We start from the raw sequence: 23,601 nt of genomic DNA on the forward strand, positions 1-23,601 counted from the left end.
TGATAACAGACATGATAACATTTTTAACAGTTTTAACACAAAGTCTGTTTCGTGATGTTATAAACTCTTCATTGATGGAAACTTGAGCACAAAACTGTTCATGACAACTGCAGTCCTAAAGTTAGCAAGTCAACTGTAGTCCTCAGCCATACAAGCATTACTGTAAGTGTCCAGAACATATTCCAAGTGTGACTTTCAACTGTCCATATGGGGCCATCCTCCACAGGAGCAATGTGATGAGACTCCAGCCAGACATAGGGCATCAGGATGGATCAGGCAGGTCCGAGGAGCAGAAGAGGTCAGCATCTCGATCTCAGGATTAACATGTAACTCAGAGGGACAGATAGAGTGGGGGGAGGGGAGAAAAAGAAAGAGAGAGAAAACACAGGTTATGTATGTCCAATGTCACCTGATGAGTAGGAACAGTATACATTTTGCGCTGAGTGCAAGCAGGGACTCCGGCAAAACTAACTATGACAACTAAAAGGGGAGAGCCAGAAGGTAACACAGGTATGAGAACGCCCTGGGACATAAAGCAGCCAGCCACTACACAGTCAACAAACTCAAGTGAGCAAGTGAGTTTTATCCTCACTTTATGTGAGCTCCATAAAGACTTTGTTTGAGACCAAAGAAGGAGAGAAAGACCTGTACAAACTAGCTAGGCAGAGAAACAGGGAAGCAAGGGATGTATAGCAGGTAAGAGTGATGAAAGATGTAAATGGAAATCTGCTGACAAACAAAGGTGAAGGTGGAAAGAGTACTTTGAGGATTTATTAAATGAGGAGAATCCAAGAGAGTCAGATTCGTTGGAGACAGCAAATTAGGAAGCAGAGTTGGTTAGTAAGGATGAGGTGAGGGCAGCTCTGAAAAGAATGAAGACTGGGAAAGCAGTCGGACCAGATGGTATCCCAATTGAGGCTTGGAGATGTTTGGGTGAGACGGCTGTGGAGTTCCGAACGAGATTGTTTAATAAGATCCTAGAGAATGAGAAAATGCCGAATGAATGGAGAAAGAGTGTGCTAGTCCCAATATACAAGAATAAGGGAGATATACAGAGCTGCAGTAATTACAGAGAGATAAAATTGATGAGCCACACCATGAAGCTATGGGAAAGGGTATTGGAGGCGAGCTTGAGAAGAGAGGTAGCAATCTGTGAACAGCAGTCTGGGTTTATGCCAAGGAAGAGCACGTCGGATGCAATTTTTGCTTTAAGAACGTTAATGGAAAAAGTACAGGGAAGGCCAGAGAAAGCTACATTGTGTGTTTGTAGACCTGGAGAAGGCATACGATAGAGTGCCAAGAGATGAGTTATGGTATTGAATGAGAAAGTGTGGAGTGAATGAGAAGTATAGTAGAGTGGTGCAAGACATGTATGAGAACAGTGAAACAGCAGTGAGGTGTGCAGTTGGAACGACTGAATGGTTCAAGGTGAAGGTGGGACTTCATCAAGGATCTGCTTCGAGTCCTTTCTTGTTTGCCATACTGATGGATAGCTTGACGGACAAAGTGAGGCAAGAGTCACCATGGAACATGATGTTTGTGGATTATATTGTGATATGTGGTGAAAGTAGAAAGGAGGTTGAGTTGGGTTTGGAGAGATGGAGGTATGCATTGGAACGAAGAGGAATGAAGGTGAGCAGGAGCAAAACAGAATACATGTGCATCAATGAGAATGGGAATGAGACTGTAGTGAAGATGCAAGGAGTAGACGTAAAGAAAGTTGGTGAATTCAAGTACCTGGGATCAACTGTGCAGGAAAATGGGGGCTGCGATAGTGAGGTGAGAAAGAGAGTGCAGGCAGGGTGGAGCAGTTGGAGAAGGATTTCGGGAATCATTTGTGATAGGAAAGTCCCAGCAAAAGTGAAAGGTAAGATGTAAGGCCAAGAGTCCTTATTAGAACTAGAAAATATGACCACATCACCCCTGTCTTATCCACACTGCATTGGCTCCCAATCAAATTTTGTATTGATTATAAAATACTACTACTGACCTTTAAAACACTGAATGGTCTTGTGCCACAGTACCTGAGCAAACTTCTGGTCCTTTATGACCTGCCATGCCTACTTGGATCAAAAGGTGCAGGCTATCTGCTGGTACCTCATATAGTGAAGGCTACATCAGGGGGCAGAGCCTTTTCTTACAAAGCCCTACAGTTATGGAACAGCCTTCCAAGTAGTATTCGGGACTCCGACACAGTCTCAGCATTTAAGTCTAGGCTGAAAACATATCTGTTTAGTCAAGCCTTTTGTTAATGGTGTTTATGAGGTAAAGGAGTAGATCTGGAGGGTCCTCAGACATAGAGTGTTTTGGTAAACTGGGATGTATGGATGCTGTCAGTCCCCCACTCGCTTGCTCACTCGAGTTTGTTGACAGTGTAGTGACTGGCTGCTTTATGTCCCAGGGCGCGTTACCTTCTGGCTCTCCTCTTTTAGTTATGCTGTCATAGTTAGTTTTGCCGGAGTCCCTGCTTGCACTCAGCACAAAATGTATACTGTTCCTACTCATCAGGTGACATTGGGCATACCTAATAACCTGTGTTTTCTCCCCCCCAATCTGTTCCTCTTAGTTACATGTCAATCCTGAGGTCGAGATACTGACCTCTTCTGCTCCTCGGACCTGCCTGGTCCATCCTGATGCCCTATGTCTGGTTAGAGCCTCATCACATCGCTCCTGTGGAGGACGGCCCCATATGGACAGTTGAAAGTCACACTTGGAAGACGCTCTGGACACTTAAAGTAATGCTTGTATGGCTGAGGACTACAGTTGACTTGCTAACTTTAGGACTGCAGCTGTCATGAACAGTTTTGCACTCAAGTTTCCATCAATGAAGAGTTATAACATCAACGAAACTGACTTCATGTTAAAACTGTTAATGTTATAGTCATGTTGTCTGTTGTTGCCTGGATGGGGTCTGGTTCCTCTCGAGGTTTCTTCCTCATGTCATCTGAGGGAGTTTTTCCTTGCCACCATCGCCACAGGCTTGCTCATTGGGGATAGATTAGGGATAAAATTAGCTCATGCTTTAATTCATTCAAATTCTGTAAAGCTGCTTTGTGACAATGTCTATTGTTAAAAGTGCGATACAAATAGACTTGGCATGTGTAAGACAGTAGTGAGACCAGCTGTGATGTATGGATTGGAGACTGTACCCTTAACGAAGAGACAGGAGGCAAAGTTGGAGGTGGCGGAGCTGAGGATGTTAAGGCTTGCGATGGGAGTGACAAGGTTGGACAGGATAAGGAATGAGTACATCAGAGGGACAGCACATGTAGAGAGCCTGGGAATTAAGCCAAGAGAGATGAGACTGAGATGGTATGGGCATATCCTGAGAAGAGATGCAGAACATGTTGGAAGGAGAATGTTGAGGATGGAGCTGCCAGGCACACAAAAACGAGGAAGGCCAAAGAGAAGATACATGGATGCGGTGAGAGAGGACATGAAAGTGGCAGGTGTAGAGAAGGATGCGGAAGACAGGGAGCAATGGAGACGAAAGATCCACTGTGGTGACCCCTAATCGGGAGCAGCCAAAAGAAGAAGAAAAAGACTTTGTGAAGGTTGGAGTGGAAGAACTTGAGTGGCCTGCACAGAGCCCCACTGAACACCTCTGGGATGTCAACTGCACACCAGGCCTCCTCACCTGACCTCAGTGCCTGATCTTACTAATGCCTTTGTGGCTGAATGGACAAATCCCCACAGCGATACTCCAAAATCTGTTGGAAAGCCTTACCATAGGCTATTTTGCAGGGTATTATATCAGCAAAAGGGAGCTAAATCTGGAATAGGATATTAGCCATATAGTATATGCCTGAAGCCATTTTTATATCAACAGATTGTGGTAAGGGGTAGGTACACCATGGGTGTACATCGTTCCTGGTGATGGACTGGTATCCCATCCAGCATGTATCTCTGTCACACCCAGTGTTCCCAGGATAGGCTCCGGAATCCACCGTCCTTGACCAGGTCTCAAGTGGTGTAACAGGAAAGCATTCACCCGATCACAAGTTTGGATCCCAACGACCAGGAGTCCAAGAGAGCAAACCTTCTCAGACTTGGTCAATCACAGTGACATTAGCCAATCATTGGTGTCTGTGAGCTCATGCATGCAGAAGAGAGCAGATAGCACTTTTGTCTGAGTGCATTACGCTGCCTTGAGACATCTCGTGACAGTTTCCACCCTACTCAGCTGGCACCAGTCATATGATAAAGGCTTAAATAGTAGGTGTGAATTGGTCAAGACTAAATTACAGAGAAAATCAGGGGAAAATATATATGTTTTTAAAGGAGAGAAACCAGTAGAGAATTTTCTGATTGTTTGTTAACTGTGGCTTACATCTCAATTTTTGCAATTATTCTTATAATTTGTCAGTCATCTAAATAAATACTTAAACACAAGTGTCTTTCTATGATTGACCCATTTGAGATTACATCACAATATCCAGCAATACAAAAAAAAGGAGTTTGATGAAATTTGAAAGCCACTTGATGGTCACATGTCCCATGGTGCAGTGAATACTGTTGCCATCTCACAGTTTAATCCTGAGCTCAGGTTACTGTCCATGTGGAGTTCCTCCATGTTCTCCAATTTCTTCCCACGTCCTAAAAATAATCCAGTGGATTAGCTAAACCAAATCAGCCCTAGGTGTGGATGAGTGTGCATGGTGCTTTGCAATGGCCCAGTGTTCCCGTGATAAGTTTTAGAATCAGGATCAAGCAGTTACTGAAGCTGAATAAATGAAAGAATGAAAACAATATATACATTTTACTATTAGTATTACAACATTTATTTTATAAAGACTGTTAAGGTTCCATTGTGCTGTAAAAAACAGACTCTTGATCAGTATTGTGCTTCAGTGCATGTTCTAAGCAATGATTTAATGAGTTTTAGTGCATTAATCTGCAATTGTTCAATCTGAAAATAAGAGACAAGCTATTTAAAGTTAAAATGTTTTTCACTTTTTCCACATTTGCTAGGAATTTGTCAAACAGAATTTACTTAACAACAAAAACTTAACATACTAACAAAATTGTGTTCTGCAATATGGACTAAGCAAACTGTTAATATATTCTACGTTACACTGCCATCCCCGGTACACTTAATTTCACAAACAGCCAGCTTTTTTCTACATTCGTGATAGAATATGGCTAAAGAGCAGACACAATTTACCCTCAACCGCCTTGAGCAACAATACCATTACCTATAGTGCGATAGGAAAACAAGAATAAAATTTAAAATTAGCTGCTGTGTGTGTGCGCGTGTGCTCATATGTAGTACCAGTCAAAAGTTTGGACACACCTAATTCAAATGGTTTGTCTCTATTTTAATGAATTTAAAAAAAAATAAAAATAATTCAAGTAATGATGGATGTTTCTCTTTACTTAGTGGAGTGGTTCTTGACACATGTATTACTACAATTGTGGAATAGGACTATTTTGTTTTGAGGCTTTTAAAAAAATAAAAAAATACTTTACCACATGCCTCTATATGTTGTTTTTTAGTATTGATATTTTCAGTATCGTTCTACAGTGTAAAAAGTCAAAATACAGAAAAACCTATGAAGAGCAGGCGTGTCCGAACTTTTGCCTGATACTCCTATAGAACCCGTATGAAGTAAAGCTGTTCCACTTGTAAAACAGGCTGGCCCTATTTTCTGTCAAAGTCAGGAATGTGTGCTTTCTGGCTCAGTGAAAGACGGTCTGTCTCCAGCGTTTCTCATGGAGGAATGGCCAGAGGCAGTTTCTAATCGCTGTCCTAAACGGAGTCTGTTCCACGCTCAGCCCAAGAAGCTCCAGACGAGAACATTCTAACTGTGCGTTCTGCGGCCTCTGAGCGCCGGCTCCGGCAGGCTGCTCCGTCAGCTACACAAACCCACAAAAAAAAAAAGAAAAAAAAAAAAAAAAGCCCCACCAGACCCACACAGACAGACAGACAGAGATCATTTGCAGATAGTGAACAAAAAACTGAACCAGATGATCAAGGCAACAAATTGTTTCAGGAACTTGGACACACATCACCTATATTACAAAATGTTGTGCAAAAAATTCTTAGGCATACACAAAAATGCTATAAACCAAAGATGCTGTCTATAAAGAGCAGTAAAACAGTAATAAATGAAACAAAGACCATATTTGGTGTGACAATCCTTTGCTTTTAAAAAAAAATAAATAAATAAAAAAATAAAAATCTCAGATACAATGTGTGTAGTTTTATAAGGAAATTAGCTGGAAAGTTTTACTAAGGAGCCCTGTGATGACCTGGTGACTTGTCCAGGGTGTACCCCGCCTTTCACCCATAGTCAGCTGGGATAGGCTCCAGCTTGCCTGCGACCCTGTAGAACAGGATAAAGCGGCTAGAGATAATGAGATGAGATTTACGAAGGATCTTTAAGAATCTGCTCCCGTTTTTCTGGAGACTGTCACACTTGCTTGGTTTTATTTGTATGCAAAACCCAGCAGCTGTCGGTCTTTTTTTTTTTGTCCCATTATGTAACATGTTGCTTTCTAATATATTAAACACACACACCCGTTCAAAAGTTTGGGGTCACTTTGAAATGTCCTTATTTTTGAAAGAAAAGCACTGTTCTTTTCAATGAAGATCACTTTAAACTAATCAGAAATCCACTCTATACATTGCTAATGTGGTAAATGACTATTCTAGCTGCAAATGTCTGGTTTTTGGTGCAATATCTCCATAGGTGTATAGAGGCCCATTTCCAGCAACTCTCACTCCAGTGTTCTAATGGTACAATGTGTTTGCTCATTGCCTCAGAAGGCTAATGGATGATTAGAAAACCCTTGTACAATCATGTTAGCACAGCTGAAAACAGTTGAGCTCTTTAGAGAAGCTATAAAACTGACCTTCCTTTGAGCAGATTGAGTTTCTGGAGCATCACATTTGTGGGGTCGATTAAATGCTCAAAATGGCCAGAAAAAAATGCATTGACTAGATTTTCTATTCATTTTACAACTTCATACATGTCAACCTATACGGAATGTCCGTATTTTATACGGATTTGATTCAATAAACATAGTATACGGGCGTATAAATAAAGTTATACGGATTCTTTAAAAAAACTTCAATATTTATTTAGAGCTATAATCAATTCCCACGATGATAAAAGAACGCATAACATTTACAAACGTACTGTACACCACAGACAGCCAGTAAAGAGTCTTATGAAATCGCGCGTTATCTTGTGGTAGCGAGACTTCGTTCCACTTTTGATCATGCGCACACCGCATTGCGAGAATCCCACCAACCGGGAAGTCATAGACATATAAACATAGCCTTCTGCGTAGAATCATACGTCATCCTCGCCGCCATATTGGATGTGGCAAAGTGGAGATTCTTCAACCGTCTCTGGTATAGCTACAGTAGCCAAGAATAAAGATGCCTCATTCATGTGCTGCGTTTAACTGTACCAACAGGTTTACCGTCCAAACGAGATCACATGGGAGTACCTTTCACAGGCGAGACTGGAAAAATACTTTTCATTGTATTTGGTCATTATAACGTAATTTTACGAACAGATTTTTCTGACTTTGTGGCTAATATGAAGTCTCGCGCATAATAGCCGCTCGGTGAAACCTGTCTCCAAACAACGAAGTATTTTCTTCGTAACTACGCTGATAACACTGTGTTTTTGTCAAACATTGGAGCTTTGTATTCATTCTGAAGGTTTATTGTTATTAATATTGAATAAAAAGTAACTGGGATATATCATTGTTAATTATCATTCAAATTTTAGGTAAATTATTTTAATTTGCATCTTATACGGATTTTATAAGGGAAATACGGATTTTGGAGGTTGGTTATACAGGTTTGATTGACCAAAGGTTGACATGTATGCAACTTATGGTGGTAAATAAAAGTGTGACTTTTCATAGAAAACACACAATTGTCTGAGTGACCCCAAACTTTTGAACACTAGTGTATGTATATATTATTCCCCATAACTTTTTTTTTAAAGTAATGCTTGGAAATATACAATGTCTTCATACTGACTCAATAATGCACCTACAACAAAATTTGTACTAAAAAAAAAAAAAAAAGGGGGTGCCTAAAACTTTGGTACAGTACTATATATATATATATATATATATAAAACAAAATAATCAAGTACTTAAAAATGCAACAAGCTGAATGTTATGCAAGCTTAATCTGACTAAACCCCAGTAATACTGCATACAGCGTGCACGTGACTGTAGACGTACCGGTATCAGGTGATTCTTGGGCAGGTTAAATGCCTCTGCCATAGCACACGCCATCTCATATTTGGTCATTTGCTCTTTTCCAGAATAATGGAAGATCCCACGCAAGGACGAGTCCTAGAATGTCACATTAGCATAAAGACATGAGTAGAGATCAGCACAGGTGTCATTTAACTGATAAACATATCAATTTATCGCAAATCAACCTTCTCAAAATACTCTTTCCTGATGCTTTTTTTTTTATGCTAGTAGACCAAATCTAGTACATCACCTCGGAACTGGTGCTCTAATCAAATGAAAGGAGATATCCACAATATTTCAGAAAACACAGCAATTATTTCCAGATGAGCCTCTTAAACTTTTTTCCAAAGAGATCTTGTGATAATTTTCCAACATCAAAAGAAAATGAACAAGTTTAACACTAAACACTCTGCTTTGCACAGAGGGCAGAGCTCAGCGTGCCAAAATGAAAATGGCAAACAAATTTGCTGAAGTCTGAACAGGTTGTGCCCAGAGAGCATTGTGTTTTCATTTTGGGATTGGCTGTGTATTCCAGATGACTTCGGTACACCCTGGGCAGGTTGCTAATTTGGCACAAGGATTGTGGGAGGGAACTGGAGCACCCAGAGGAAACCCACATGGGCACAAACTCCACACCAAACAGCCCCAATCAGCCATGAGGTTCAAACCCAGAACCTTCGCGCCCTAATGTGACAGTGCTAACCATTACATCATGCCTCTTGGTTCCAGTGAAGGGAAATTGTAATGCTACAGCATACAGAGACAACTGTGTGCTTACAACTTGGTGATAACAGTTTGGACAAGAGTCACAAATTGGTGTGATGGTCAGGCGTTTACATACTTTCAGTCATCTACTGTATGTGTCTCTTTGGCATATCGCTGGAGTTTCTCTTCCCTCCATCAAGGACATTGACACCACATGCTGCATCCGGAAAGCCACCAGCATTGTGCGTGGGGTCATCCACAATCTCTTCACCCTCCTGCCATCTGGAAAAAGGTACCGAAGCATTCGGGTCTTCACAGCCAGACTAACAGTTTCTTTCCTCATGCCATCAGACTCATCAAGTCTGAGGGACTGAACTGATACATACGGACTGTTGATCACACCACTCCCACTGCAGACTTGGCACAGTGAAGAATGATGCACTATCATTTTTTACAATGCTTCTCTGTGTTTGCATTTATTTATTTGGTTGGCATATGCTACGTCACAGTGCACACTCAATTTCCACACATCAGTAACAGGCACTGGTTGGACCTGTACTCTTTGTGCTAGTTGTTTTTGCACGGTCCTTCTTGTTTGCACTGTACAACCCCGATTCCAAAAAAGTTGGGACAAAGTACAAATTGTAAATAAAAACGGAATGCAATAATTTACAAATCTCAAAAACTGATATTGTATTCACAATAGAACATAGACAACATATCAAATGTCAAAAGTGAGACATTTTGAAATTTCATGCCAAATATTGGCTCATTTGAAATTTCATGACAGCAACACATCTCAAAAAAGTTGGGACAGGGGCAATAAGAGGCTGGAAAAGTTAAAGGTACAAAAAAGGAACAGCTGGAGGACCAAATTGCAACTCATTAGGTCAATTGGCAATAGGTCATTAACATGACTGGGTATAAAAAGAGCATCTTGGAGTGGCAGTGGCTCTCATAAGTGAAGATGGGAAGAGGATCACCAATCCCACTAATTCTGCACCGACAAAAATAGTGGAGCAATATCAGAAAGGAGTTCGACAGTGTAAAATTGCAAAGAGTTTGAACATATCATCATCTACAGTGCATAATATCATCAAAAGATTCAGAGAATCTGGAAGAATCTCTGTGTGTAAGGGTCAAGGCCGGAAAACCATACTGGGTGCCCGTGATCTTCGGGCCCTTAGACGGCACTGCATCACATACAGGCATGCTTCTGTATTGGAAATCACAAAATGGGCTCAGGAATATTTCCAGAGAACATTATCTGTGAACACAATTCACCGTGCCATCCGCCGTCGCCAGCTAAAATTCTATAGTTCAAAGAAGAAGCCGTATCTAAACATGATCCAGAAGCGCAGACGTCTTCTCTGGGCCAAGGCTCATTTAAAATGGACTGTGGCAAAGTGGAAAACTGTTCTGTGGTCAGACGAATCAAAATTTGAAGTTCTTTATGGAAATCAGGGACGCCGTGTCATTCGGACTAAAGAGAAGAAGGACGACCCAAGTTATCAGCGCTCAGTTCAGAAGCCTGCATCTCTGATGGTATGGGGTTGCATTAGTGCGTGTGGCATGGGCAGCTTACACATCTGGAAAGACACCATCAATGCTGAAAGGTATATCCAGGTTCTAGAGCAACATATGCTCCCATCCAGATGACATCTCTTTCAGGGAAGACCTTGCATTTTCCAACATGACAATGCCAAACCACATACTGCATCAATTACAGCATCATGGCTGCGTAGAAGAAGGGTCCGGGTACTGAACTGGCCAGCCTGCAGTCCAGATCTTTCACCCATAGAAAACATTTGGCGCATCATAAAACGGAAGATACGACAAAAAAGACCCAAGACAGTTGAGCAACTAGAATCCTACATTAGACAAGAATGGGTTAACATTCCTATCCCTAAACTTGAGCAACTTGTCTCCTCAGTCCCCAGACGTTTACAGACTGTTGTAAAGAGAAAAGGGGATGTCTCATAGTGGTAAACATGGCCTTGTCCCGACTTTGAGATGTGTTGTCGTGAAATTTAAAAATCACCTAATTTTTCTCTTTAAATGATACATTTTCTCAGTTTAAACATTTGATATGTTATCTATGTTCTATTCTGAATAAAATATGGAATTTTGAAACTTCCACATCATTGCATTCCGTTTTTATTTACAATTTGTACTTTGTCCCAACTTTTTTGGAATCAGGGTTGTATGTAGTTTATTGTCTGCACTTGCTGCACTCTTGCACTTTATGTGATCCTAGAAAAAAGCTGCTACACAGCAGTTATGCTCATATTTACATAGGAATAACATCCATGAAATGTATTAGTCAGGATTTAGACCTCATTATAGCACTGAGACAGCACCGGTTAAAGTAGTAAATGACCTACTGTTGGCTTCTGATCAGGGCTGTGTCTCGCTGCTTGTGCTGCTTGACCTTAGTGCAGCATTTGATACCACTGATCATTCCATTCTTCTGGATAGACTAGAAAATGTTGTGGAAGTTAAGAGAATGGCCCTCTCCTGGCTCAGATCTTATTTAACTGATCGCTATCAGTATGTTGAAGTAAATGGGGACTTTTCTAGACATATTCAGGTAAAGTTTGGCGTTCCACAAGGTTCTGTCTTAGGCCCACTTTTTTTTCTTTATATACAGTATGTTACCTCTGGGTGATCTATTCGTAAGCATCATATTAGTTTCCACTGTTATGCTGATGACACACAGTTGTATGCTTCTGCAAAACCAGATGAAACACACCAGCTTAATAGAATTGAGGACAAGACAGAAGTACTTGTACTAGGACCACATGCAGCTAGAAGTAGGTTTTCTGATTACACAGTAACTCTGGATGGCCTTTCTGTTTCTTCATGTGCAGCAGTAAAAGACCTCAGGGTGATTATTGACCCCAGTCTTTCATTCGAAACTCACATTGATATTACCCGGATAGATTTCTTTCATCTCAGAAATACTGCCAAGATAAGAAATTTAATGTCACTACATGACGCAGAAAAATTAGTTCATGCTTTTGTTACCTCCAGGTTGGATTATTGTAATGCCTTACTGTCTGGATGTTTCAATAAGTGCATAAAACAAGCTGCAGTTAGTTCAAAATGCAGCAGCAATGAGTCCTTACTAGAACTAGAAAATATGACCACATCACCCCTGTCTTATCCACACTGCATTGGCTCCCAATCAAATTTCGTACCGTTTATAAAAATACTACTATTGACCTTTAAAGCACTGAATGGTCTTGCACCACGGTACCTGAGTGAACTTCTGGTCCTTTATGACCTGCCACATCTCCTTGGATCAAAAGGTGCAGGCTATCTGCTGGTACCTCGTATAGTGAAGGCTACATCAGGGGGCAGAGCCTTTTCTTACAAAGCCCCACAGTTATGGAACAGCCTTCCAAGTAGTGTTTGGGATTCCGACACAGTCTCAGCGTTTAAGTCTAGGCTGAAAACATATCTGTTCAGTCAAGCCTTTCGTTAATGGTGTTTATGAGGTAAAGGAGTAGATCTGGAGGGTCGTCAGGCATAGTGTGTTTTGGTAAATTGGGATGTATGGATGCTGTCAGTCCCTACTCTCTTGAGTTTGCTGATGGTGTAGTGGCTGCTGCTTTATGTCCCGGGGCTCCCTCATGCCCGTGTTACCTTCTGGCTCTCCCCTTTTAGTTATGTTGTCATAGTTAGTTTTGCCAGAGTCCCTGCTTGCACTCAGCACAAAATGTATACTGTTCCTACTCATCAGGTGACACTGGGCATACCCAACAACCTGTGGTGTGTCTCTCTCTCTCTCTCTCTCCTCCCCCGTTACATGTCAATCCTGAGATCAAGATGCTGACCTCTTCTGCTCCTCGGACCTGCCTGATCCATCCTGGTGCCCTGTGTCTGGTTGAAGTCTCATCACATCGCTCCTGTGGAGGACGGCCCCATATGGACAGTTGAAAGTTGCACTTGGAAGATGCTCTGGACACTTACAGTAATGCTTTTATGGCTGAGGACTACAGTTGACTTGCTAACTTTAGGACTGCAGTTGTCATGAACAGTTTTGCACTCAGGTTTCCATCAATGAAGAGTTATAACATCTATGAAACAGACTTCATGTTAAAACTGTTAAAAAATGTTCTGTTATCACCCAAATGAGGATGGGTTCCCTTTCGAGTCTGGTTCTTCTCAAGGTTTCTTCCTCATGTCATCTGAGGTAGTTTTGCCTTGCCACTGTCGCCACAGGCTTGCTCATTGGGGATGGATTAGGGATAAAATTAGCTCATGTTTTAATTCATTAAAATTCTGTAAAGCTGCTTTGCGACAATATCTATTGTTAAAAGCGCTATACAAATGACTTGCGTGTAGATCTGCAGTCTTGTGAGATTTAATGGCGCACCATAGTCCTGGAGAAATGTTGCTTTGTTTTAACTGTGTACTGTATCAGCTACACCACGAGCTGGCCTAGTGGTTAGTGTACCTGCGTCTCGACTGGGAGATCATGAATTCTACTTGTAGTCAGGTCATACTAAAGACAATCATAAAAAATGGTACCCATTACCATCTGGTGAGATGCCACAATACAGATGTGAGTAGGGATCAAACTCTCATGATTACCAGAGGACTGGCCCCCATTGTAATCCCCAGCTATGTAATAGGTGAGAAGCCGAGGGCTATAGAAACAGAGATCGGCATTGCACCCATGCACCTCAAAAGCTGGGTAGTACTGGGACAGGAGACTGCTTGGGAAGACCAGATCCTGGCACGGGAAAGGAGGGACTGTACCAACTATATATGGTCGAAATGACAATTTTACCAAAAAAAAAAAAAAAAAAAAAAACACCCTGGACCTCAACCACAAGTTAGAAAATAGGGAAAAAAATCTGGTTTAAAAAAAAAAAAAAAGGAGAAAATCTCATCCTGATATTGTGAGGGACATTTTGAGCTGAGGCGGCACGGTGGTGTAGTGGTTAGCGCTGTCGCCTCACAGCAAGAAGGTCCGGGTTCGAGCCCCGTGGCCGATGAGGGCCTTTCTGTGCGGAGTTTGCATGTTCTCCCTGTGTCCGCGTGGGTTTCCTCCGGGTGCTCCGGTTTCCCCCACAGTCCAAAGACATGCAGGTTAGGTTAACTGGTGACTCTAAATTGAGCGTAGGTGTGAATGTGAGTGTGGATGGTTGTCTGTGTCTATGTGTCAGCCCTGTGATGACCTGGCGACTTGTCCAGGGTGTACCCCGCCTTTCGCCCGTAGTCAGCTGGGATAGGCTCCAGCTTGCCTGCGACCCTGTAGAACAGGATAAAGCGGCTAGAGATAATGAGATGAGATTTTGAGCCGATACTGATTAGACTTGTGTTTGTTTCACTACAGCATGTAGCTATCCAACAACTTGAATAAAGTGTGACATTCACTGTGTCACACTAACTGATATTATCTAGCATGGTTTTGCATATTTTAATGCAGACTGACTGTTCTTATATCTGTTAAACTGGCTCTTTTTATCCAACCTGGTCTTTTGCATAATAAATGATGATAGCATCGGCAAGATTAGAGAGTAAATAATTTTCATGTACTTTTCATGAAACATATTTTTGCTTTTTTCAAGTTGAAGTGTCAAGGTATAGACAAAACCTGATTTGCCTTTTTTTGGCCATTTGCCAAATTTTAGCCAAAGCAACAAATTTTAGTAGGAGTCTGGTCTGATCAATATTCAACCTACAATTCAATCTGGACGCAACATGTAGACAACAGGCTGTGTATCCATTTCACACTGTATTTCACTGCTACCAGTACAAAACAGCGTTTCATTTTAAGTTCCATAAAGTGACTGACGTAGCTTTGTAAAGTGCAGGTGTGCAATATTTGAGTCGTAGCTAAAGGCTGGGGGCATTGAAATTTGACCCAGCTGTTGATCCATACCAATATTAAAACCAGTGTTGTTGAATCTTTTGACTCGTACTGCTTAGTTGAATTTCTAGTTTAGTTATAAAGACACTCGGAAATGCGTTTAAGAAACACCGATTACCTGAAGCCCTCGTTCAGCCATGTTCCTGCAGACACGTGCTACATCGCTGGTATAGGTGGGGAAGCGCTGCTGGCAGTGGTCTACAGTTGAGCTCTCAGCTCCTTCCTGAACGCGATCCCACAGCACAGTGACGGCACTCTCCTCCACCTTCTCCACCTCTCCATATAGAATAGGCACCCTGAGTACTGCAGCACCTGATGTACCAAAACATTTTAGGAAGTAGTTTTCAGAGACATTTCCAGTACGTTTTCCACAATGTACATGCATTAAATGTTGCTACTGACGGAAGCTTGGCATATAGCTCCTCACATCTGCCAAGATCTTTGGAATTAAGGTTAACCATCTTCTAATTAGTGACTGTGATGTCACCAAGAGGCCAAGGGTACGGTATCTTTCAACATCTATGCTACCATCACCATGTTTCACCATGGAGGATTCTCAAGGTGATGAAGGTTGGCTTTCCACCAAGTCAATTTTGGCCTAATCAGACCAGAGAACAATTTTTTAAATCTCCAAAAACATGTCTTTTGGTAAACTCCAAAGGGAATTCATATGCCTCACCACTCTTCCATAAAGCTGAGCTTTGTGGACTGTCTGGGCACTGGTTATACTGCCAACAGCTTCAACCATCTGAGCTGTGGATCTCTCCAGCTTTCTCAGAATTACCCTTAACCTTTTGGTTGCTTCTCTGTCTACATTCCCAGAATCATGTCACTGAGTTTTGGCCTCCTTTAAACAGAGTCATGGTTGTGTCATATTCTTTAAATTTATTAATAAAAATTTGATGCAGAATGCACATCAACTCATTTGATTTCCTTATCAAATCAGAAATAGTTTGGTGAATATTTGGGTGTTGTGTGGTAGCTTTTATTCAGTGTATTTGATACAGTGGAAAGGAGGAAATACATGAAGAGAACTAAATCTAAAGGGAAAAATTTCCATACCTGGACAGTGTCGGAGTATCTCCTCTTCCCCTCGAAGCTTTGATTTCCCATACATGTTTAACGGGTTGGGGGTGTCGTTTTCTCCATATGGGGGATTGCGTCCATCAAACACGTAATCGGTGCTAATGTAGATCAGAAAGATGCCAGCTGCACGAATTGTAAAGGAACAAGCCATAAATTCAATCACAGCCAACACTCTTCAGGAGCTTTTTTTTCAAAAAGATGCAAAACAAATATTCTTGATTAGTTTCCATTACTCATTTGATACTGTCTGATGCAAAACAGTTTTAATGTTCTGTTCATCACAAAAAAAAAAAAGCCTCAAGGAAGGCTGTAGGTCATACCAGCCACTGTTGTTGTGTGTTGTGTGCAAGTTTGAAATCCAATCAATCAATGCTGTGGGTGGAGTAGCAATTTTTGTGAAATTGCGTATGACCCCTGTGTAGCCGCATCCATGGCAGGTGGTGCCACCTGGTGAATAATTCTTGTTGGAATATGTCTTTAGAGTCTTCTGGGTGCGTTTCAGTGAAAACGTCCCAGCAGTTTGTGAAGGGTAGCGTTTAATGCATGGGTGCAAGTATAAAATTTTCAAAAACCTGAAAAAAAAGTCTGACAAGGTCAGACATGCATGGCACAGCCATGCATGGGGGGGGGGGGGGGGGGGGGGGGGGGGTGTTTACAAAGGGAGGCGAGCCCCCCTTAGGGATCGAAAAAAAATTAAATTACAAGTTAAAATGGTTGTTTCTCATGCAATCTCATGCAAACATTTATAATATTAATAGGTTATATGATTTGCATATTCACATCAAATGTTTAATACATTTCATCAATTCATCTGAAATAATATTTCAAGTACAAGCCTTGATATTTCAAAACATCTAGCAACTAATAATTTAAATGTTGAAACAACCATTTTTAACATGTTTTTGCTGTGATACCTTTTTTACAATATATACACTGAAATAGCGGTGTTGATTTGGTCGAACAACGTGCTACGTGTGTGAAACATGATATCACACATGTATAACACCATGAAACAACGGGCTAGTCAGGACCGCTCGTCGGTGAGCGGCGTATAAATTGAATGAGGTTTGTGGCGAAGACGAGATGAAAAGATTTGTCTCGTGCAGAGACTGTACCGCGGTAACCCGGTAATACGCTGAGAGTAGAGCCAATGATTTTCCATTTCAAAATCTGGCTTTTTCCGTTTCGGACAATGAAAAATTCTGTTTCGATTCCGTTTCACAATTTCAGTTCAAAATTGTTCTGTTTGGCTCCAATTTAGTAATTCTGGCTGGCATAATTTTACTTGGGTATTATAAGTATTGCATCTCTAGACACGAATGGTCCTTTGCATGATGAAGTCATTCATCTCATCTCACTTCATCATCTCTAGCCGCTTTATCCTTCTACAGGGTCGCAGGCAAGCTGGAGCCTATCCCAGCTGACTACGGGCGAAAGGCGGGGTACACCCTGGACATGTCGCCAGGTCATCACAGGGCTGACACAGACACAGACAACCATTCACACTCACATTCACACCTACGCTCAATTTAGAGTCACCAGTTAACCTAACCTGCATGTCTTTGGACTGTGGGGGAAACCGGAGCACCCGGAGGAAACCCACACGGACACGGGGAGAACATGCAAACTCCGCACAGAAAGGCCCTCGCCGGCCCCGGGGCTCGAACCCAGGACCTTCTTGCTGTGAGGCGACAGTGCTAACCACTACACCACCGTGCCGCCCGAAGTCATTCATGAAAAAAATATATATAATAAAACAATTACACTGACAGTAGGCTGATAAATTGCATTAATAAAAAAAAATTAAAGTGGGATCACAGATTGAGACAACTCAAAATATTTTACTTGACATACTGATAACAGATAAATCAAGAAACTAGGATCACCGTTAACTAAAAACCCATCTCATATATAATGTATGCAATATAATAGCATATATAATATCTCAATATAATATTGAGAGTACTGATTATTAATTTATCCCTATTAATTTTTCAGTAATACTTACTGAGCCTGTAATGACAATACTCATAACTGACTGTTTAAAAATATTACTCGATATCCATCTTTAGTACGCCACAAACTCATGTAACAATGTTTCCTAACAAAACACAGAACACACTCTCAAACAGACTAGAATAGTTTAACTTTGATTGTAATGACAGGCCTGAATATTCCTTGCAGATCAATCATTGCGCGCTCTCAGAGTACCTAGAAACACTGCTCAATCTCGCCATTATGATAGAGCATCATAAGTTGTTTAGTGTTGGTCTCTGTGAAACTGAATCTTCTGTCATTTAGAAGATGTTTATACATGGAAAAGGAGCGCTCAACGTCCACACTCGCCACTGGCAACCGTATGGCATCCTTGGCCACCAGAGCATTCGTTTCTTTTAAGCGGTCGCCATTCTGGTTGCGACGCGGGGAGCGAATCTGTAAACAAGCAGCTCATTGGCTGGCTAAGTGTGCCACAAGCCAATCACAATCACCAACAAAGCTACCTTGACCAGAAAGGCATGTCTGCTTGGGCGTTAGCGGCAGTTACGCAGAAGCCTTCTGTGGCAGTTACACTTTGACACGCGAGCAATGCTTCACTATAAATTCCGCAATTTCTGTCCGTTTTCCGCGATCGTGGAAAATCAATCATTGGCCCTATGAGAGTGAGACAGTGAGAGGGCTACCCCTATACCCCCCCCCCAAAAAAAAAATCTTAACGGATTTACACAATTTGGAAAAATGACTTTCAGAACCGAAAAAAAAACTGGAGCTTCCGGCACATGCCGGAAAACTTGCACCCATGTTAATGTCAGCCAAAAATTTCAGACATCCATAAAATCGTAAATATGACAGGTGGTGCCACCATCTTGACAACTTTTATGCACACCCACCTGGGGAACATTGTACGCGAGTTTGATTGGATTTCGATCACTCCTGTAGGAGGAGTAGCGATTTTTGTAAATTGTGGACAGATGATGCGATTGCATAAGCTCATCCGGCCTGACCTACGGACGGATGAGCTAATAAACGGAGTGTCAAAATTGGTTGATTGGCTTACATGGCTTCTTACTAGCTTCATGGACAGATTACCAAAGTAAGCTACAAACACTCAAAGTAAGGCTGCAGGAATTTCCAGCCCAAAGGCTACTGAAAACTGTGCATTCTGTTGTCTAGACTAATCCCTTTTTTGGATATCTCCCCCCCCCCCCCCATTACACATCCCAAATGATCAACAGATAGCGTGCAAATAGCCAGCAATATAAGAAACCAGCTGCCATTCTGACTTTACTGGAACACTCAACCTGTTAAACAAATTGTGTGTGAAATAAAGTATTAGCATTTGAGAAAGGCGTAGCATGAGGGTTGTGCTTTTCTCGAGCAGCACAGGCAAGCAGATCACCGTGGTGAGCTCCAATTTCACATTCGCAGTATCTCCAAAATGTTTTTTCCTTATTATTTGGGACACTTTTTATCCAATCCATTTTCTTACTATACCCTGCATTTCCCTGGCTTATTAGCCATTTAAGCTACTAGCTGTCCAGCCAGCTACCCATCTCTCTCTTGCTCATTCTCCTGATTTCCCATGTTGTACTGTCTTTTTAAAAAAAAGTTATTACCTTTATATTTCCAGTGTGGTTTGTCTGTCTGTAAGCAGGACTGCACAAAGTCTACGGACCCAATTTCCATGAAACTCGGTGGAAGGGTGTAGAATGGGCCAAGGAAGAACCCATTAAATTTTGGAGCAGATTCATGAATCTCGTTTCTCTTTCACTAATGTTCTGAGATACGGTATTTAGCCTTGGCAGAAGACTGTACTCAACAATGCCATACATTTTAAAATCCAGCAGATGGCAGTAAAGTTCAGTAGTGGTGAAACATAGCCAATGCAGAAATACAATGACTCCATATCACAGTCCACAATCATGGGTATCAGTAATCCTCTGAGATACACATGTTGGCACATAATTCTAATAGTTTTGGAAATATATCCAGAGATATAAAGGTGGTTGCAGATTTGCACGTCACAGAAGTGTCAAATATTGTCCTTGGCAGAAATCCATACTCTCACCCTGTGTGCGAAATCGCTCATTCGCTCCCTACTCCCTATATAGGGAATTACTATACAGAGGACTATATAGTGAGCTTATTGGTAAAATGATAAAACACTTTTGGCCACTAGTCCGTCGCGCTGGTATTTACGTCATTACTGTCGCACAATTAAAACGTGCCAAATTAGTCGGTTGGTGGGTTTTCAAAATAATAAATACATGCATGTATTTTTGTGATAAATCCATATTATACTGAGCGCATTTCCCACAATCAATACAAAGTACCTGCAGCTTTCAGGTTTTTTAAATCAAGGCTGAATACTTTGCTGCTGCCTTTTATTAAATCACATTTGAGACTTTTAATTTGATTTCTTTCAGCGCGACCACAATGCATGATGGGATATATCGCTTTGGTTAGTGACCATCAGTTCTACACTACTTTTTGTGATGCATTGTGGGATACTTTGAGTGCACTATATAGGGTGTAAATAATCCTCACTAAGGTTTCAGACAGCACTATAAAATGGCGTCCCCGCTATATAATGCCCTATATAGTGAGTAGGGAGCAAGTTTGGACACAGTCTCAATGTTCCCTTCTAGTTTTAAATGGTTCTGCCAATGTCAATTTGCCCAAGTTCTTCCACCCTTCATGGTCAGGATGTGGACATAAAAGTCTCATCTCATCTCATTATCTCTAGCCGCTTTATCCTGTCCTACAGGGTCGCAGGCAAGCTGGAGCCTATCCCAGCTGACTACGGGCGAAAGGCGGGGTACACCCTGGACAAGTCGCCAGGTCATCACAGGGCTGACACATAGACACAGACAACCATTCACACTCACATTCACACCTACGGTCAATTTAGAGTCACCAGTTAACCTAACCTGCATGTCTTTGGACTGTGGGGGAAACCGGAGCACCCGGAGGAAACCCACGCGGACACGGGGAGAACATGCAAACCCCACACAGAAAGGCCCTCGCCGGCCACGGGGCTCGAACCCAGGACCTTCTTGCTGTGAGGCGACAGCGCTAACCACTACACCACCGTGCCGCCCCCGACATAAAAGTCAATCAATAAAATGTTAAATCAAACATGCTGCTCACTTTCTTAACTCTCCCCGTCTCTCAATTTTAGCCTACTGAACGTGCATGTCTGTTTTTAATGTGGCCAGGTATTTAAATTTCTAATCAAAATTAACATATTGCCAAACAAAAGGCAATTATTCGATTTCTGATGTTTCAAGTTGTTGGTAGCCAGGGTATATTTTGAAAATTGTTTTAAAAAAACAAAACAAAAAGAAACCCTTCAACCTGTAACCTTATTTTCACCCATGTCTGGATTTTCAAAAACCTTGGACTTGGCAACCATGCACCAGAGGATCTATCCCTGCTACTTCCTTCCAAGCTTTATTTGTATTCAGAATTAATTTAAACATTTAATAAAGAGATTGTATGTGACAGGAAAAATTAAATCATGGTTTAAATCATTCCTCCATCTTTGCCGGTCAAATAGTAAATGGGAACCAACTGAAGGTAGTTGTGTACAGCTGTGAGTGAGGAACTGAAGAAACATCAGACCACATGCACCATAGGATTGGTCCAAGTAATGAATAAAGCCAATCATTATAATGTTGCTTTACCACATTATAACTAATTTGTACAGAACTGAGAAATCGCAACTCAATGTACATAGCAAATGCATGGTTTCGTGTTGCTACCGTGAGTGTGGAATGACTGATCACTTGACTAACCTGCTTCTTTTGCTAGTGTAGTGCATGCATGTACATTGAGGTTCAAGGCTGCTTCTGTATGATGCTCCACCACGTCTGGCCTTCTCTCAGCAGCACAGTGTATGATCACATGAGGCTGCATACACAACACACAAGAACTAATTAAGAAGCTGCTCGGCATTAGCAGAAACTTAAAAGCCATGCAGCAGGATGCTCTGGGTGCAGCGATCTCATAAGCACCTGGAAGTTGCAAATAACCGCCCGCACAGCGTCCTCATCCAGCAGGTTGCAGCTGAGGAAGTGACGCCAAGCTCGAGTGTATCCACATCCCAGCGTTTCCCAGCCATTGTTCTGGAACTCCTTGTAGACCGCACGTCCAAGAAGTCCAGTGGCTCCGGTCACCAGTACACGCCGGTCTGAAGGGCACACTTCCTCCTGAAACGGGCACAGAATGGGAAGAACTTCTTATGCCTCAATTACAAGCAACTTAGGCTGTGAAAAATGCTACCGTGACACAAGTCAAGTATGTGAAGAACAATCTCCTTTAAAATTTAACTCATTTGGAGGAAATTTGTACAAAGAAAATAAAAGTTGCTTTTTCAGAATATCTGATTTCTTCCTCGTTCCATTATTTACTATAATATTACCGTATTGGCTTGACAGTTGCTTGAGTGTAGTTCCTGATGCTCGAAGGATTTGGTCAAGATCATGATTTAATTCAGCATGAGCTAGATATCATTTCATTAATCTGTATGAATGGTGCAGGTCCAACAGGCCTCCGATATGTCATCTGAGATTAGAGTTGAAGTGAAAAATGGTATGGCAAAACGCCTTCAACTCTGAGACATCTCCATATCCAGTGTTGCCAACTTTATGATTTTTTTCGACCACTTCAGCAACTTTAATTAAAAAGCCTAGCAACAAAACTACCATGTTTATGAACATATCAAAGTCTTTTCCATGTCACAAGGCACACCGGGCGGCGCCGATCTCCGTTTCAGTAGCCCTTGGCCTCTCGCCCATTACATAGCTAGAGTTACAGTGGGGGGCTGGTCCTCTGGTAACCACAAGAGTCTGACTCCCTACTCGCATCTGTATTGTGGCATGCCTCGCCAGATGGTAGTAGTTAACGTTTTTATGATGGTCTTTGGTATGACCCGAATACAAGCAGAACTCACAATCTCCCGGTTGAGAAGTGGACACGCTAGTCACTAGGCCAACTCTTAATTTTATGAACATACTGTATAGTACCAGTCAAAAGTTTGGACACACCTAATTCAATGGTTTTCTTTATTGTTAATTAAAAGTCACTTCAAGTCTTAAAATAACGATGGATGTCGTTTCTCTTTACTTAGTGGAATGGTTCTTGACATATGGATTACTGCAGCTGCAGTGTGGAATAGGGCCGTTTACTGTATTTATTATTTACTGTTTGATCTCATACGCATTAAGAAGGCAAGAAACTCGTCCACTAATTACCTTTTAACAAGGCACACCCGTTAACTGAAAAGCATTCCAGGTGACTACCTCATGAAGGTGGTTAAGATGATGCCAATAGTATACAAAGAATCATCAAGGTAAACACTGGATACTTTGAAGAATCTAAAATATGAAACATTTTGGAGGGTTTTTTTAATACTTTTTTTTTTTTATACACACAATTCCATATATTTCTACAATGTAGAAAAAAAGTCAAAACACAGAAAAAATGAATAGGTGTGTCAAAAGTTTTGACTGGTACTGTATAATTAACAGTTATTCCACAAAATCGAGTCGTACATGAGCTGATAGCCGATGAGCGCATAGCACCGAGTTGGCCATAAGCTATGTACAATGAGATTGAGTGGAATAATTTTATTCTATCCACATTCACTGGCTTTTGAGAAACGGAACATTTTTATTTTTTGCAAATTCGATAAACAC

The 23,601-nt window shown here is 41.5% G+C and overlaps 1 protein-coding gene across 3 annotated transcripts in view; it reads right to left on the minus strand.

Annotated features, from left to right (window-relative positions):
* Positions 1-4,757: 4,757 nt before the first annotated feature.
* mat2b (methionine adenosyltransferase 2 non-catalytic beta subunit methionine) overlaps positions 4,758-23,601 on the minus strand; it is a 42,153-nt gene continuing 23,309 nt past the window's right edge. For all 3 annotated transcript variants that reach the window (XM_060936363.1, XM_060936362.1, XM_060936364.1), the window contains exons 2-7: positions 21,919-22,113; positions 21,700-21,814; positions 15,881-16,027; positions 14,937-15,130; positions 8,212-8,325; positions 4,758-5,856 (exon numbers count right to left, since the gene is read on the minus strand). In XM_060936363.1, the coding sequence (XP_060792346.1) occupies positions 5,680-5,856; positions 8,212-8,325; positions 14,937-15,130; positions 15,881-16,027; positions 21,700-21,814; positions 21,919-22,113 (942 nt within the window). In that variant the 3' untranslated portion in view covers positions 4,758-5,679. The remainder of the gene's footprint in view (positions 5,857-8,211; positions 8,326-14,936; positions 15,131-15,880; positions 16,028-21,699; positions 21,815-21,918; positions 22,114-23,601) is intronic.

The sequence above is a fragment of the Neoarius graeffei genome, chromosome 12 (assembly GCF_027579695.1).
Source record: "Neoarius graeffei isolate fNeoGra1 chromosome 12, fNeoGra1.pri, whole genome shotgun sequence".
In the NCBI taxonomy this organism is placed as follows: domain Eukaryota; kingdom Metazoa; phylum Chordata; class Actinopteri; order Siluriformes; family Ariidae; genus Neoarius; species Neoarius graeffei.